General features: G+C 39.7%; 1 protein-coding gene across 2 annotated transcripts in view; it reads right to left on the bottom strand.

Moving 5' to 3' along the window:
• FLT4 (fms related receptor tyrosine kinase 4) overlaps positions 1–17,339 on the bottom strand; it is a 110,882-nt gene that overhangs the window by 33,784 nt on the left and 59,759 nt on the right. For both annotated transcript variants that reach the window (XM_060765416.2, XM_060765417.2), the window contains exons 4-11: positions 11,702–11,814; positions 10,377–10,539; positions 7,621–7,760; positions 6,642–6,813; positions 6,433–6,550; positions 4,465–4,619; positions 3,862–4,024; positions 1,426–1,567 (exon numbers count right to left, since the gene is read on the bottom strand). In XM_060765416.2, coding sequence (XP_060621399.2) covers positions 1,426–1,567; positions 3,862–4,024; positions 4,465–4,619; positions 6,433–6,550; positions 6,642–6,813; positions 7,621–7,760; positions 10,377–10,539; positions 11,702–11,814 — 1,166 coding nt within the window. The remainder of the gene's footprint in view (positions 1–1,425; positions 1,568–3,861; positions 4,025–4,464; positions 4,620–6,432; positions 6,551–6,641; positions 6,814–7,620; positions 7,761–10,376; positions 10,540–11,701; positions 11,815–17,339) is intronic.

The raw sequence follows: 17,339 nt of genomic DNA, 5'->3' as shown, positions 1-17,339 counted from the left end.
CTAATGAAAAGCCAATTTTTTAAAAAAATTGCTACTGGAATGAAGCTAGTGATGGTACCAAGCAGGCCTCCAAAGGGAGGGCATTTCATAATTTGGGTGCCAAACAGATAAGGTCCTTTTTCATCTCCTTATGCAGTGCAGCATAAAGGATGGTCTCTTCAGCAGATCTGTCAGAAGTAGTATATAGAGCCTTGAATGTCATTACAAGTAGAGATGTAAGTACTTCACTACTTCATTATTTTAGAGCTCATTTGTGGCAAATTTGTGGCAAGCAAATATAACTGCAACTGCAGTATTAGTATAGTGTGGGTGAGCACAGCCAAAGTACTGTTAGGGATTTAATGTTTAAAATGTTTACAGGCTGGGTTGATTTCATTGCTTTGTACTGATCATAGCTGTGGGGTTGCCCAGAGATGAGTACTCTGTTAACTGCTTTTCAATAGTTTTTCTAATTATTCAATTAAAGTTTCTAGTTCAAAGTTGTCCGGATGGAAAAGGGGATCAGCTATGATTCACCTAAATCCCATTCATGAGGGAAATACTACAGCATTCTGTTAAAGCATGGAATCATTTTACTAATTCTGCCTCATTGTGGAAAAGCAACAATCCAGCATGGAAAAGCAGTTCCCCAACTCTAGTGTGCAAGAAGAATCCTTTGTCATAAAAAGACAAGCTAATGATTTGCTTGGAAATTATTTCTTGGGTAATTAAGCAATTAATTCTCTTCATTGAGTTCCACATTCCTTAAAATGGATACAGTTCAGCCACTCTTGGACTGCATTGAATATTCAGTCTTACTGTGAACCACAGAGTCCCATTTTGGGAAGGAAAGTGAATTTAACTGAATGCAAACTCAATAGCTAACTAAATAAATGTGTTTTCTCCAAAGTCAATAATATAAAACGTCGTTAGGGAAGCTACTTCTAGGCCAGTGGTTCTCAACCTGTGAGTCCCAAATGTTTTGGCCTTCAACCCTCAGAAATCCTAACAGCTGGTAAGCTGGATGGGATTTCTGGGAGTTGTAGACTAAAACACCTGGGGACCCACAGAACTACTGTTCTAGACTATGACAGGAAGTAAAGAGACACTCAGGACATAGATGAGCATATCTATTCATTGTTCTTTCATATCTAACTTTTGTAAATATACGTCTTTGAAGATGATTTCACAACAGGATTTTAATAAGCATTTTTACCTCACAGAAACATGCCCCACCAAACTCGCAACATACTTGGTCCATTTCTGCAATCCATTTGGGGTGTGTGTGTCTACAGCCACATTACAGTGTCATAATTAACACATCATCTGGTGAAGCTAATTCAGGTTGGCCTCAAGTGAAAAATGATGAAGAATTAATTTGCCCTGAGAAGCTACATCTCCTGAGTTTTAGGTCAACGGCGAAAGGAAATAGGGAAATAGCCTCACCTTGTTCTTTCCTTCCACAAACTCTGTCCAGGTGTCAATACTTTCAATGGGGTTCACAGCATCCAGCTGTGACACATCCTTCCAGTCCTTACACTCGGGCATCCGGTCCCGTTGGTGACGTCGGACAGCCCTCCGTCTGCTGCTGTTTTTCCAGAAACCATGAAAGACATGAGGGTAAAGAGATATAAGGTATCTTGTCAGTAGGGCTAGGTAGGTGCATGACATATAATATTGTATAGGATATAATCAATATATGTAAATAAGACAGAAAAGTGGATTACACAATAGAAACTAATAAATTTAATCACACTGTGGAGAGAATGGAGAGAAAACATGTTTCCTCCCTCTCCAATAAGGCTATGCATTATCTGCCCTGGCTACATCCTATGGAATCCAGTTTAGGGAGAAGTATTTTTAGCTCTCGCTGCAGAACAATATGCTTCACCAAACTACTAATTCCATGTAATTCAGCCACATTAGTTATTGTGGAATCGTAATCTTTTAATTACGTAGCATGAAAAAGCAATATGATTCTGTGACAGCCTGGGGAATTGATTGGTGATTGGGGATTCCAAATAGACCAAAAAAGTAGCTCTTCTCACATAACTCCATTTATTGACTGTATGGAATCCTAGAACACATATTCAGGGGCCACTACAGAGTCAGCCCCCCATGTATGTGGTTTGTATTTTACAGAAGTGATTATTCATGGATTTGATTAAAATGTTATCTCTAAGAATCTCTAGATCCTGTAATATGACACAATGGTCAACGTCTTCCAGTCATGCTTCAGCAATAGCTGATTGCAGAATTCTTCTGGAAGGTGTAGAAATTCATAGGTTCTCTGAGTTAATAAAAAGAAGCAAATATTTAGTCATTGTTTTTTAATTTCACAGGGGTTCTGTGAACCTAACTACAGTGAATGTGTGGAACTGACTGTACTATTTTCCAGGAAACAAAATTAGGAAAGGCTTATTGTCTCCATCTTCTAATTTGAAGTACTCTAAGACACATAGTGGGTCAGGTGGAAACAAGAATGCATAACTAGATTGCCCATAGGTCTGAGTTACTTTTCTGTCCTAAAAGTGTCCATGTGCCATTATGAATATTAAGTCAAAGAACAGGTATGAGGAACATAGGTATGCATAAAAAAACTTCATAGATAAGAGTACAATTTGTTTAAAATGCTCAACTTCTGCAAGAACTGAGAAAGTAAAGTTTGCCTTTATTCGGGCTGATGAGTAGGCAGAATGTTACTGCCACAATATGAGCATCTGTTTAGAAAACAGGAAATCACGATGAAGGCTTTTACAACCTTTGGAGCTGGGATAAACAGAAACTGAGTGTCCTTGGGAGGCAATTGTCATAATTCACTAGCTCCTCTTCTTCCTGACAGGGCCACAAAGCATCCTGATGGGGCTGGAAGTGCCCTTGCTTCCTCAGCCAGTCAAACATCACATTCGTGGCATCAGTATTTCTATTGACACCTCACTTCCTCCTGGGTCAGTGTTGTGCCCTATCACATTCTTGGCTATTTTGGAGGCCTTCTTCTGTCTTTCTGTCTCAATAATAAAAGCATTTCCCTGCTAAGGGCCTCAGCCAAAGGATAAAAGTGCAGTTTCACTCCTGAATGTTAACAATCTGAAACAGCAGCAGAGATCCTGGTATTCTTGTTACAAAGAGCACTTCCACATTGTCAAAAGTGTGCATTGTCAAAGGACACATTCATGTGAAAGAACGTGTAGAGCTAATATAAACATATATTTGGTTGGAGTTACACTTAAAAATGTACCTGTTTCAACTTACACACAAATTTAACTGAGGAACAAACCTACAAAACCTATCTTGTTCTTAACTTGGGGACTGCCTGTATTAGTATTTATTTGTAGGATTTTATCATACTGAAATATTGTACTTTTGTAGTTGTTTTTCCTGCTTCACTGAATCAGTCAAAAAGCTGAGCTGAGTCCATTTTAACAACTGCCATTTTAGATAATTATCAGCCTTGATCGCCTCACTCTTTTTGTTAGAGTGCACAGGAAGAAGTTAGATATCTTGGTTTGAGAACAAACACACCGATGGCTTGGAGAAAGAAACTAAACTTTATTGTAGTGATGGAATCACTGGGCTGCTGTAGGTTTTTTCAGGCTATATGGCCATGTTCTAGAGGCATTCTCTCCTGATGTTTTGCCTGCATCTATGGCAAGCATCCTCAGAGGTTGTGAGGTCTCATGGCCATACAGCCTGAAGAAACCTACAACAACCCATTAAAATTTATTGCTATTACTCCATTCTAAGACAGGAAAGTAACTCAGAATAATACTAATGCCTTCCCCTACTACAGCATTAAGAACTTAGCAAAGTGGAGAGGAGAAACAGAAGGAGGAATAAAAGGGGAAGAAGAGGAGAAGGAAGAAGATGTGAAAAGTCACTCACAGACTGCGTGGGGAGAACATACGGCAAGGTGTCCACGGCCTCCACTGCCACTGGATCTTCTCTGGTGATGGGATGCCGTAGACGGTGCAGGTGAGCACATGTCGGCTTTCACGAGAATAAATGTTAGGTGAAGATGCTTCTTTTTCATGGATTTGTGGAGGAACTGAAAGCAGAAGAGTTGCAATGTACCAACACTGGTAATTACTCTAATAGGATTTATCACTTTCATCACCCTCTTTGCCAGCCCTTTACTTGGCCATATTTATTTATTTATTTATTATTCAAACTCCCCTGGGGCTCGGAGCGGCTTACAAGAACAGGCTAAAATCTAACACAATTTAAAAACAGCAATATCAAAGATCAAAGATCATTGTTCATGATCTCCCTTCAGTACTTAGTTTCACGCTCTGCTGCTACTGTATGGCCTTTGTGATCTCTTCCAACTTTCATCTCAGAAATCATCCACTGACTTTGAGGGGTAAAATGATTTGAACTTACGTGATTGACAATTAATTTTTGAAAAAAATATCTCGGGGTATAATAGCTGTCAATGTACAAATTGCCTCAGGATTCTCTTTTTAATTAGATCTGTTCCTTCCTTACCATTGACAACCAGCTGAAGACTAATGCTCTTCTCCAATCCAGCCAGACCATTCCTCAAAACCAATGTGTAGGAACCCGAGTTCTGCTCTGCCACATCTTTGATTTGCAGTGAATATTGAGATTGTTTGTTGGAAATTAGTTTTCCATCCTTGAACCTGAGAAGAATCAGAGAGAGAGAGAGAAGATAGGTGTCTGAATTGGCAGTTTCCTTCAAAAAGACAACCTCAGAGTTCCACATTAAAATATGGCACTTCTTTAAAAGGATCTTACCATACTTCTTTCATGTTTGGAGGTGTTTTTAGAAAAAATTCAAAACAAAACATTAACTATAATTTTGGATCCAAAATACAGTATTAATTATTTAAAGACTTGGAGAATTATTTTAAAAAAGCAATTTTTGTTACAGTCCAACAATTTAGTTAGTATAGTTGAGTTTTTTTTAAAAAAGTAATCCTTTACCTCCCTTATTTCTCAAAAATAATTAAATATTTATCTTCACCCACTAAAAACATATCTGGATGCTCCATGGTACTGGCTTATGGTACAAGGCACCCTCTTCTCCCACCCACCTCATTGTCCCCTCTCAACAGCCACAACAAAGCATCAGCTGCAGTATAAACCAGCAATTGCAGCCCATAGTATCCCCCCTCCCAAACTAACCCTGCAAATATAAAAGTAACTCAAATGAGTGGAGTTGGCACTCCTTACATTACAAATAGTATGCAATATATCAAAGCCATAGTTATTGGGCGAAAACTAATAACATTTAAGTATTTACTTTATCTCAAAAAATCTAGCAAAGTCAGTCAGACTGAGAGAGGATGATTAGCCTAATATGAAGGTAACAATAATCACATGAATTTTTAGTATACAGGTTGAATATCCTGGGGACAGAAGTGCTTGTGATTTTGGAATTTGGGGATTTTTGATTAGCTGTACTTGCATTACCTAATTAGATATCTTGGAGGTGATTTTAAAATACAATATTCATTTATGTTTCATATATACCTCAAACACACCGTCTGAAGGTAATTTTATAATTTTGTGCATAAAACAAAGCACACTAACCTTCAGAAAGCAATGGTGCCACTATCTTAGCCATCCATATGGGCAATTTCATATTTTAGATATCTTTAATTCTGGAATTCCTGATAAGGGATTCTCAACCTGGATTTGAAAATGACCATCTGGAGTACTTAACTGAGCAAAGAAATGAAATAATGTCTAGCATACAATGGCATACACAGAACAAGGGAGATAAGGTGGGATCCATTTCTGTCTTTCATGGCAACATATCTGCATCTGTTTGGTAAGAATGTGACATCCATTAAGAGTCTGCTTTCTATCTTCTCTGGCTACAGCAAAGGGCTACAAGTCAGACCAGAACACTTGCTGTCTCTCATTACTCCACTCAATGGCTTTTCCTTAGTCAGGAGTGCCTTGGCGTTCTCAAAGAGTAACAGGTGTTAGGCAAGGCATGAGAAATATGAGGAGCCATTGTGTGTGTTTGCCTTTTTGGCAACTGAACTAATGATGAGAAAGATCCTCCTGATGCCACATCTAATGTCTGCCAAGAATCTGGATGGTGGGGGAAGATACAAAGGAATGTTTACGTCTCTGCTGAAACAGTAGTCTGTATCTAAACAGCACAAGATGTTGGCTAATGAGACAAGCTCCAGGATAATCATCATCCTCAAATAAACTCTCTCACACACAGAGCACTCGGACTTTTAAACAGACCCCCCCCCCCGCCTTCCCCAGAGCTGACTTTTCATATTGTAAGAGAATAGTGTCTTTCCTCTCCAAACAAGATTTCCCTCTTGCGGTCTTTCTGGTCTCCTATTTCCCTTCCCTCCAAACAACAACCCCAGAGCCTATCCTGAGAAATGCAGTTCATCTGATCTTCTCCAAGGTATCTTGACAATATTGGCTGCTTTTTACACTCATGTGTTGATAAAAATGTATTACCACTGGAAGTCTGGCTGGGGATAGGCAACCACTTTCACTGGCAGTTTCACAATTTCATCTCCTGCTGTTGCTTCTATTACTGGTCCCTTCCTCCACTCAACGTTGATGAAGGGCTTCTCTGTAAAACCAGATGAATAAGAGTGTTGAGAAGGAGGAATGAAATTGGTTAAACAAGCTACAGCTGAGATGCTTGAATGAAGGGTTTTTACCATGCACAATGACATCTATGCTCTCCTTCAGGTTCTGCTGCCCATTGCTAGCCTTGCATGTATATTTTCCCAGGTCTTGTTGGCTCATGTTTTGGATTATCAGGATGCTAGAGAGTTCTGTATGTGTCTGCTGGGAGCGCCTCTCAGGCAGTTCAATTACTTTCCGGTTCATCTGCCAGAAAAATGGGATAGTAGAAAACAAATAACCAGATAATACAACAGGAGGGATTGTTTTTGTGAAAAGATGGAGAGAGAACTCGAGAGTTCTTGGGCTCCTCCAGGCAGAGCAAAAGTGTTGAAAGGTTGCAGCATTTTTATTGTAGTCCTCATTTGTTTTTGGTTTTTAAAAACAGAATTTCTGCAATTCCGAGCACCAGCTGCAACATTTTGTTTCTACCCCTAAATGTGTGTTTGTTTTAACATTTGGGGACAAGTTGGAATGACCCTTTTCACTTTCTTTTAAATATTTTATAGTCTATTGTACGTCAGTGATTCAGTGAAATGGCACTTTTGTTCTATATTTCTATACCTCTATTTTTAAAATCAAAGTTGAAAATTTGCAGTTCAAATTCCTGTATAGGCCAACGTCAGGAAGCCACACCCTATTTCTTAAAAAAAAAAAACTTTGTAAGAGCCCTAATACAGATCTAAGCAACTGCTTAACGAACTCTTGAAAAGGACTGAAGGAGATGATGCAGAAGCAAGATCAAACAACAAAACATGGCCAACTCCAAGGAGCAACATGCTGATGATTCCCGAAGAGCCCATAGTCCCTCATTCTGTAAACCTATATCTTCACTTCAGAATGCAGGTGAAGTTCACATGGCAATGATCTTCCAAAATAATTATCCTCACATAGAAAAAACAATATGTCATGAAGACAGTCATGCTTATTTTCCATGCAGAGGATTTTTTAAAAAAATGTTTTGATACATACTATCAATAGGTGCTAGATATGAACAGGAATAAGTCTGCATACCTGTTTTGCAGGATAGTCCCACTGGAAATCCACTCCTGAATTAAACTCAGCCCATACTGTGCAGTTGAGCACTAGTTTTTCTCCTACTAGAAGCTCCATGGCTTTCCTTGGGAACAACTGAATGTCATAAAGTTCATTTCCTGGACAAAACAAAACAAAATACAATGGTAAGAAAAATGACTTTTAAAGCAAAACAAATTCAACCTTCTTCTTCAGTACATGAAACTATTGCTACAATTGTGAAAAACAGTTTCAAAAAGTTACTCCACAATGAATAACAATCCTGAAAAACCCTATGCCTCCCTATGTCTGGGGCAATTACAGTGAAGGCCATCTATCTTGTCTCCACCAGCCAGATTTGGGACGAGGGTGGGACTGAGAGGAGGGCCTTCCCAATGAACACAGCATCTGGGCAGGTTCGTACGAGGAGAGGCGGCCTAGACCTGAACCATTTAGGGCTTCAAAGGTAATGACCAGCACTTTAAATTTCATCAGGTAGGAAACACCTCAACATGTTGCCTCAACATGCGGGTTATTCTCTCTCTGTATTGTGCTTCCGTTAGTAACCTGGCTGCTGACCTGAGGACCAGCTGACGCTTTTGACCACTCTATAAAGTAAGACCGTGTTGCAGTAGTCCAATCTAGAAGTAACTGAGGCATATACCACTGTGGCCAGATCTGGCATCTCAAGGTATGCTTTAATTGTGACGCATAAGCTTTAATTGAGGCTCCAGGGTCAGCGATGAATCCAGCATCACCCCTAAGCTGCAGACCTGTGTTTTCAGGAGAAGTGAAACCCCATTCAGCACAGGCTGTATCCCTATACCCTGATCTGCCTTACAATTTATCAGGAGCACCTCTGTCATGTCAAGATTTAGTTTCAATCAATTCGTCTTCATCCTGTCCATAACTGTTGTCAGACATTGGTTCAGGACAGAAATGGCATCCTTGGCTTTTGGTAGAAAGTAGTATTAGAGTTGGGTATCATTTGCATAAATATGGCACCAAACTCCAAAACTCCAGATGATCTCTCCCAGCTGTTTCATGTAAATGTTAAACAGCATGGGTGACAGAATAGATACCCGAGGAACCCCACAGGCCAATGGCTAAGGGGTCGAACAGGAGTCACCCAGCACCACATTCTGGGTACAAACCTCTAGGAAGGAACGGAGCCACTGTAGAACACTGCTTCCTAATCCCATCCTAGTAAGACAACCCAAAAGGATACCATGGTCAATGGTATTGAATGCCACTGAGAGGTCCAGGAGAACCAACAGGGACAAACTCCCCCTGTCTAATTCTCTTCAATGGTCATCCACCAGGGTGACCAAAGCCATTTCAGTTCCATAACCAGGTCTGAAACCAGATTGAAGTGGATCCAGATAATTGGTTTCTTCCAAGAAGCTCTGGAGCTGAGAAACCACTACCTTTTCCAGAACCTTGCCCAAAAAGGGGAGATTTGAAACCAGCCAATAATTGTTTAATTGAGTGGGATCCAGTACTGGTTTTTTAAGTAATGGTTTTACTACTGCTTCCTTAAGGCTAGCTGGAATTTTGCCTTGTGCTAAGAAGGCATTTACCTGCACCTTTACCCACTCAGTCAGTCCCCCCCTGGTCTGCCTAATCGGCCAGGATGGTCAAGGGTCAAGGATACAAGTGGTTGCTTTCATTTTTCCCAAGATCTTGTCCATGTCATCAGGTGAGATAGAATGAAAATAATCCAGTAAAATAGGACAAGCAGAAGCACAGGTTACATTAATGGAATCTGCATCAACACTGGTGTGTGTCTAAGTCAAAATGAACCTGAGTGACTTTATCTGCAAAGAACCTTGCAAATTCTTCACAACGAGCTGTCGAGTGGTCAGGGTCCCCTGCCTTAGGGACAGATTGTAACGGACCTCTGACCACTCAAAACACTTAGGCTGAATGGTTCTTTGCAGAATGGTTCATTGCCACGGGATTGCAGACTTTCAACAGCCTATATATGTTTTGGTTTGCAGTTTCTCTCAGCCACCATTACAATATAACTGTGCCACTAGGCATGATGGCTAAGCTTGGTAACAACTATAGCCCAAAAAGTATTTAGAGGGTAATGGATCCCCCCCCCCCCCACACACACACAACACAGTGTGCCATAAGCAGAGAGTAGGACTAGTGGAATGCTATGCCAGAAAGGATTTTGAACAATTATTATATCTGGTAAGAAGCAATTAAAAAACAATTAAGGCTGCCAGTGTCTGGAATGTGAGTATTTATTTGTACAAAAGATTGGTTCACTTCACTTCTATTGCAATTTCATTTTATCTTAATTTAGGGTTGTTTTAGTTGGCATGAGCAATTTCCTACAAAAATTCCATACATGTACCTTTTGAGTTCTAATATTTAAAATGTAACATTTGTACAGTTTGCACAATTGCTCTTACACACCAAAAATATATAAAAAGCACAAAAGCTGAAACTATCTTCCATTATGGAAAACTGATAAGACTGGGAAGGGTCCAGAAGCGCAATAGGAAAAGTCTGTACTTGAATATTCAAAAACGTTAGTAGGAGAAAGATTAAAAATATGGCCCTGCTGGAATCAGTCAAAAGGTTGGTTCCTTTTCTCTTTCTGATGTGGCAGAAAAACTGAAGTGCTTGTACAGTAAAACGAGATCGCAGGACAAAATAGTTTTTACATTCACATAACCAAGGCATTGTAGTCATTATACTATATGATCATTTTAAGAGGTATAATTTCATAATGACCAACTCACCTGCAATGTGGACAAGGAACAAACTAGATTTGAAGGACTTCTTGTCGATGACAGTTTCACATTGAACAAACCATGAGTCCCTGATCAGTTTGGTAGGAACTAACATTCCTTTTTTGTTGTCCCACAGAATGCTCTTTCCATCTGGGTAGATGACAGAGGTTGTCTAGAAATGGAAATTTTAGAAAGTTACTGAGGTTGCTGCCAATGCACTTGAGGACTTTCCACACAACACAGTTACAACACTATGATTCCACTTTAACTGTCATAGCAACATCCTATGGAATGCTTGTAACTGGAAGTTTAGGGAGGGCTAATTAGAACTATTTGCCATAGAGTTCTAGTGCCCCTGACCAAACCTCATGATTCCATAGGTCGCAGCCATGGCAATTAAAATGAATATATAGGGTGCATCTATACTGTAGAAATAATGCAATTTGACACCACTTTAACTGCCATGGCTCAATGCTATGGAATAATGGGATTTGTAGTTTTACAATGTCTTTAGCCTTTTCTGTCAGATAGTGCTGGTGCTTCACTGAACTGCACATCCCAGGATTTCATAGCATTCAGCCATGACAGTTTAAGAGGTGTTAAATTGCATTGATTCTACAATGTTGATGTACTCAATGTGAGGACCCCACAAAACGTTTTGGATAAAACTGGCTTTGCATGAAGTGTTTTCCTTGCTTCATTAGGATTCCATCATTCTCAGGCATCTCTGTACAATAGTGGTGTATAGTAAAGGTAAAGGTTTCCTCTGACATTGTCTAGTTGTGTCTGATTTTGTGGTGGTGGTGCTCATCTTCATTTCAAAGCTGAAGAGCCACCTCCAAGGTCATGTGGACAGCATGACTGCATGGAGCACATTACCTTCCCGCAGAAGCGGTACCTATTGATTGATTCACATTTGCATGTTTTTGAACTGCTAGGTTGGCAGAAGCTGGAGCTAACAGTGGGAGCTCACCCACTCCCCGGGTTTGAACTGCCAACCTTTTGGTCAGCAAGTTCAGCAGCTCAGTGGTTTAACCTGCTGCACCACCAGAAGGCCCTAGTGGTGTATACTTCCACTGAAAGGTCATAAACATTAGATAGAACAAATGAAGAGAGCAGTGCAAGAGAACAGAGACCAACGAGAAGCGGGGGAAGAGGCTGTAGATGTTACTGGAAAACATCACTAAGAATTTTCAAGGATAACTGCTTTAGCAGGTTCCCTTTAGCTGTTTGCTCCCACCCGCAACTCCTCCATGTTTTCTCTGTTCCTATTCAAGCTGGTAAAGCTGAAACAAGGCAGAGGTCTGATCCTTTTCCACTGTGAAGTTTCTTACCAAAAGCAAAGTGATGTTCAGGTCTGGAACGGATGCCAGGCATGGGATGCAGATAACCTCTTTTTTGTAGATAAGAAGAGTCCCTGGTTTATTGATAAATGGCTGTTCAAAATCTGGAAGGATAAAATGGACATGGGAGAAAAAGAAGACAAAAAAAAGCCTCAACAGAGCTGGATATTTATTTATTTATTTATTTCTAAAATGCTTAAACTCTATGTGAAACACTATTGAGTTTGGCACAAATATACATATAAGGAAATTATGAGAAAAGATCAGATAGATTTATAATATGTCAACTCAAAAGTAAGCACTACGCAATGAGAGTTTCTTCCTGGTAAGTGACTATAGGATTATTTCCATAATTACTTTTTGGGCTCTTATTTCTAGTCTATTTCCCTTGCCTTTCACAGCCAAAGGAAATCTCCAAAGCAAAGGAAATATTTATCCAGACACCAGGGATCTTCAGGATGTCTAAACTAATCCTGGCAGCAGAATTTTATATAACCCATACAACCATATATTGTTGCTCCCCCTCAATGTTTGTCCCTATAATACACCCCCCCCCCCCATATGAAGGTCTTTTTACAACCCCATTTTTGATGAGCTTCTCTTCACAAATAATCTTCTCCATCCCTATCTCATGCTGTTTTTAGTATTTTATCCTGTACATGCGGCCCGCTCGCTGTCACTGTGATTGTGAATGATTTTTTATTGTATTTTTACATTGCTTACTGTATTCTTATGTTTTATGTATTTATTATGCTGTTGTTTTGTGTTTTGTTTTTATTTTATTGTAATGCGCTGTTGGGCTTGGCCTCATGTAAGCCGCCCCAAGTCCCTGTTGGGGAGATGGTGACGGGGTATAAATAAAGTTTATTATTATTATTATTATTATTATTATTATTATCATCATTATTATTATTATTATTTCTATATTTCAGAGGAAGGAATTGGTGAAGCCACTTCTGAGCATTCCTTGCCGAAGAAAGCCTTGTGAAATTCATGGGTTTGCCTTAAGTTGACTTGAAAATACCTACGCACATGTATCTGTACTCTCTCTTGGTTAAAACAAAACACTTAGCTCATTTTGGTTAAGTGCTAATCTTTCCCCCCCATTTCATGTTAGTGCTGTTTCTAACCTAGCTCAAATAAACATTATATGTTACAACAACCAGACACTACAAATAATGAGTGGGAAGTCAACTAATTAACAGCAAAGAGTTTCCTTTTGATAATGAGGATTTAACAAAGTAGCATCTCAAAAGCAATGTAACAAATTAAAACAGTGTTATTCTACTGGTCTACGGAGTAACACCCTGCAACATTTTTCTAATTACTTTAAAATGTTATTCCCTATCGGTCATTTATGTCTTTCTATTATCAATCACAAGGTATGTTTCAGGATTTCTACAAAATAAAGGGTAATGAAAAATCAACAAAGAATACAATAAGAAGTGCTACAAACAACATTAAAACATTGTAATGAATAACAATAATGAATTACTTCTGAAGAGTGATAACAAATAATGGAAACAGATTACTTTTAAGTGATTATTTCTTAATCTAATGTATGTTACCCTCCAGCTGTTCCAGTTGGGACAGTCCTGATCAATCTTCTGTCATCCCATTTTTAAAATTGCTTTTTTCCTCTTTCAATCCCCTCTCTCCTTGTCCCCAGCTTACTTTAGTGGTTGCAAACTGAGTTCAAAGTGCAAAAATGATTTGCATACATTTAACTCAGCAGTGAGAGAGGACAGGAAGAAAACTTGTCCTTCCCTAAAGGTTCAAGCAAAATGTTTTCAAAGGACTGAAAAAGAGCCAACATTGTACAAAAATACAACCCCCCCCCAAAAAAAAAACCCCCAACCTTCCTCCCCACACACAACATCCAGGGAACTACAGACCAATGAACTGGGCCTCAATATCAGCTGAAAGACCAGAAAATATTATAAAGTAGTCTGATTGTAAGCATCTGAGTGACAAATAGGAGCCAGTATCAGACTGTCAAAAACAAATTCAGACAAACTAATTCTATATCCTTTTTTGGACAGGTTATTTAGTAGGTAGAAGGAATGCTGTAAATGCAATTTATCTGGATTTCAGCAAAACCTCTGGTAAGATAATAGAATCATAGAATCAAAGAGTTCGAAGAGACCTCATGGTCCATCCAGTCCAATCCCCTGCCAAGAAGCAGGAATATTGCATTCAAATCACCCCTGAATTTGAAAGACCTCAAAAGCTGTCAGAGAAGAGGGTGCAGGATTGATTTCTGCTGCCTCAGGAATAGGGCCAGATTTAATAGTGTTACGTTACAGAATGGTAGATTTCGATTGAACATTAGAAGGAATGTCTAGATGGTAGGAGTAGTTTGGCAACAGGAGCAATGATCTAAAAAGGTGGTGGGGTCACTTCCTCTGGAGGCTTGGGATGCTCTGGTTGAAGTTCCTGCTCTGAGCAATGGCTTGGACTCAGTGGCCTATGGGTTCTATCCAACTCTATGCCTCTCTCTTGCAGCCTCCCTTTGTTTGTGGATTCTTCCTCATTAATAATGTTTGCTATTTGGACTACAATCTGATGTTTTCTGGCTACACATGTCCTGGTTGACACCTGTGAAATATTGGGGAGTATGCAATGCTATTGGCAAACACAGGACAGAGTGATATCCTATATCCTACCTTGAGTCCTTGGAGAAAGGCAAGATGCAAATGTGATACATAAAAGTCCAAATTTGGACACTGTTGCTCATTTCTTTAACTGTTGCTCATTCCTTCTGTCTGTACAGGTTTATAACAGAGCAAATTTATACTCTGAACTGTGGAATAATGACGTGATTGGGAAATCAGCCAGCCTGCCTGCCTGCATTTCATTCAAGGTTTGTCAATCCAATCCTTCAGCAGCCCAGTCTAGTTTGTTTCTGATTATATTCTTTCCTGATTGCAAGAGCAAATAGATTTTCCAGCAGCATTCATTATATCTTATTGCTCCTTTATCCTTCAACATATTTAGAGTTATTAGCTAATCTAGCAGTACAGAATTTTAGAGGGTTTTTTTTTAAAAAAAAATTACGTGTTCTTGCAATGGCAAAAGTTTAGATTCTTGTTTTTAAATGGGTGTGTTGGCTCATATAGTTAAGGTTGATCTGTGAAAGGGATGGGCAGAGTGGGGCCCCTCCTGATATTTTTGGACTACAGCTGCAGGATTCTTCACCAAAATGAAGTGGAGGCCAACAGATCTCAGCTAAACTTTGGAAGAAACCTCCTAGCAACAGCATTTCAGGCACTAATGGACTCTCCTGGAGAGCCATCTGTCAAAAGTGCTTAGCTGTGGCCAACTTTCAACTCAATCGCAGTTTTAGAGGTTTTTTTTTAAAAGAGTGTATTTGCTTGTAGAATTTCTACTGTTGAGACGGACTACTCAAAATACAGTATCATTGATGTGGCAAAGATCTTTGCAACAAATAAATCATATCTCCCAAAGTGCAGTTTAAATTCCACAAGATAAATTCAAAGGAGGAAGATCAAAGGTACAGTATGGATTTTTTAAAAGTCCAGCACACGCTTTCAACAATGAACTATCCTACGTTATCTTTCAGCATCCCATATCCTGTGTCTATAAAGAGAAACTGGGTAAGTATGTAAAAAGTATATATGTAGGTGCTTCATTATTTTCCATAAAGGAGGGCATGGATTGAACAGTGTGATCTCTACTGGTGCATTGATTAAGCTTCAGTTCAGGGGAGATAAAGTCCTAATTGGCTTGGAGTCAGGTTAATGAAATGACTTGCTTTATCCATATGAGTCAGTCTGTCTGGAATCTGAGACCCACAACAGAGGCCCTGTTGCATATCCCACCACTCCATGAAGCCAGATTGGTGACTACATGAGATATGGCTTAATCCATATTACCACTCAGTAGTGAAACAGCGTATGTTCATTCTGATATTTCAGTAGGCAGCCAGACTGCACTGTTTTCTATAGCCTTGGTTCTAAAATCCAGGGTAAGCCTTTGATACTGTTTTAATTTTGCTTTTTAAAAAAGCAGAATGTTTTTAAGTATGAGGCAGGTGCTGTATGGTATCCCCCCCCCCCTTGACTAATACATTTTATTACATATTCATAAAACAGTGAAACAAATCTATATACACTAGGCATGGATAGGTCCGTCTCGGATTACTTGTAATTTGTTATAAATTCATTAAAATTATCTTTTTGGAGCAATTTTGAAGTATTTTTAAAACCCGAAGTTCCCTTGCCCTTCCAAAGCTTTTTTCGCCATTTTTGTTACAACTCAGGAAGTGAGTTGGAAATGATTCAGCGTTTTTTCAGCCCTCTAGCATGCTGGGAGGCAAGCAGCTTGCATGCTGGGAGGCTGCTTGCCTCCCAACCAATCAGGCAATAAGTTTTGGAAAGGGGAGGGGTTTCAGCAGCCATTGCTCTATATAAAGGGGAGTACAAGGCTGAGAGGCTCATTCAAAGCCCAGGAAGGGAAGGGGAAAGGGAAAGAAAAAGGGAAGCGAGGTTGTGTTGAATGGAGTTTGGAAGAAGAGTAGGGCAAGAAAGCAAGCAGCAAAGAAGGGCTGGGAGAAGGGCTGTTGCCTGTCTGGCTGCCTGCCTGCCTTGCAACTTGTGTGTTGTTGCTGTTGGGGTCTGGGACAGGTGGGCACTGGGTGGGCATTGGTGTGTGTGGGTGCGTGGCATGGGTGGAAGGAACAACACTGACGAACCAAAGCACTCCAACATTTTTAAAAGTACCAGCGTTGTAGCAGGTCTCTCTGGCCTTAGTGTGTCTTGGTTTGTTGCACATTGCTTCAAAAGAACTAGATCTCCCATCAATTCAAGCCACTCTTTGAACACTAACTCTCCTTCCTAAAATTGTGAAATCAGCTTCTAAGGCCAAAAGTGCTCTGTTTGTTCCTTGGTTTATTGTGCATTACCATAGAAGACACTACAAATCCCATACATTCAAGCCTCTCCTTCACAAAGTTGTGAAATTAGCTTCCAAGGCTCCAAAAGGTCTCTCTCTCCACTATTTATTTATTGGTTTGCTGTGCATTTCCACAGAAGACACTACAAATCCCATACATTCAAACCTTGCCTTCACAAAGTTGTGAAATCTGCTTCCAAGGCCCCCAAAGGTCTCTCTCCTCCATTAATGAAGTGATTTGGAATTCTGAATTGAACCACCAGCACCTCCTACATCCGAAACAAGTTTTGAACCATTTTTTTTGGATCAACCAAGCTTAATATACACATATATATGCATGAACCAATACAATACTTCCTAACATTGCTCTTGCTCTCGTCAACAGCACAAATGTGTCTGGCGGGGATGAGAGACAGGGTCTTCTCGGCTGTGGTCCCCCGCCTATGGAACAGACTCCCAAATGGGGTAAGATCCGCTCCCTCCCTCCTGGCTTTTAGAAAAAAAATTAAAATCATGGTTCTGGGATCAAGCCTTCGGACAGTAGATGTATGTAGCATTTTAGAGGGATAGTGACTGCAATGGCGATTCGACTGACGAGACTGTTTTATTGTTTTAATGCTTGTTGATGTATTGTTTTAATTATGATTTATATTTAATTGTGGTTTAACTATTGTAATTGTTTGTATTGGCATCGTATTGGTGCCCACTGTAAGGC

The sequence above is a fragment of the Anolis sagrei genome, chromosome 2 (assembly GCF_037176765.1).
Source record: "Anolis sagrei isolate rAnoSag1 chromosome 2, rAnoSag1.mat, whole genome shotgun sequence".
Taxonomy (NCBI): Eukaryota; Metazoa; Chordata; class Lepidosauria; order Squamata; family Dactyloidae; genus Anolis; species Anolis sagrei.
The sequence above is the reverse complement of the archived record's forward strand: the minus strand, read 5'-3'. Positions and strand labels throughout refer to the sequence as shown.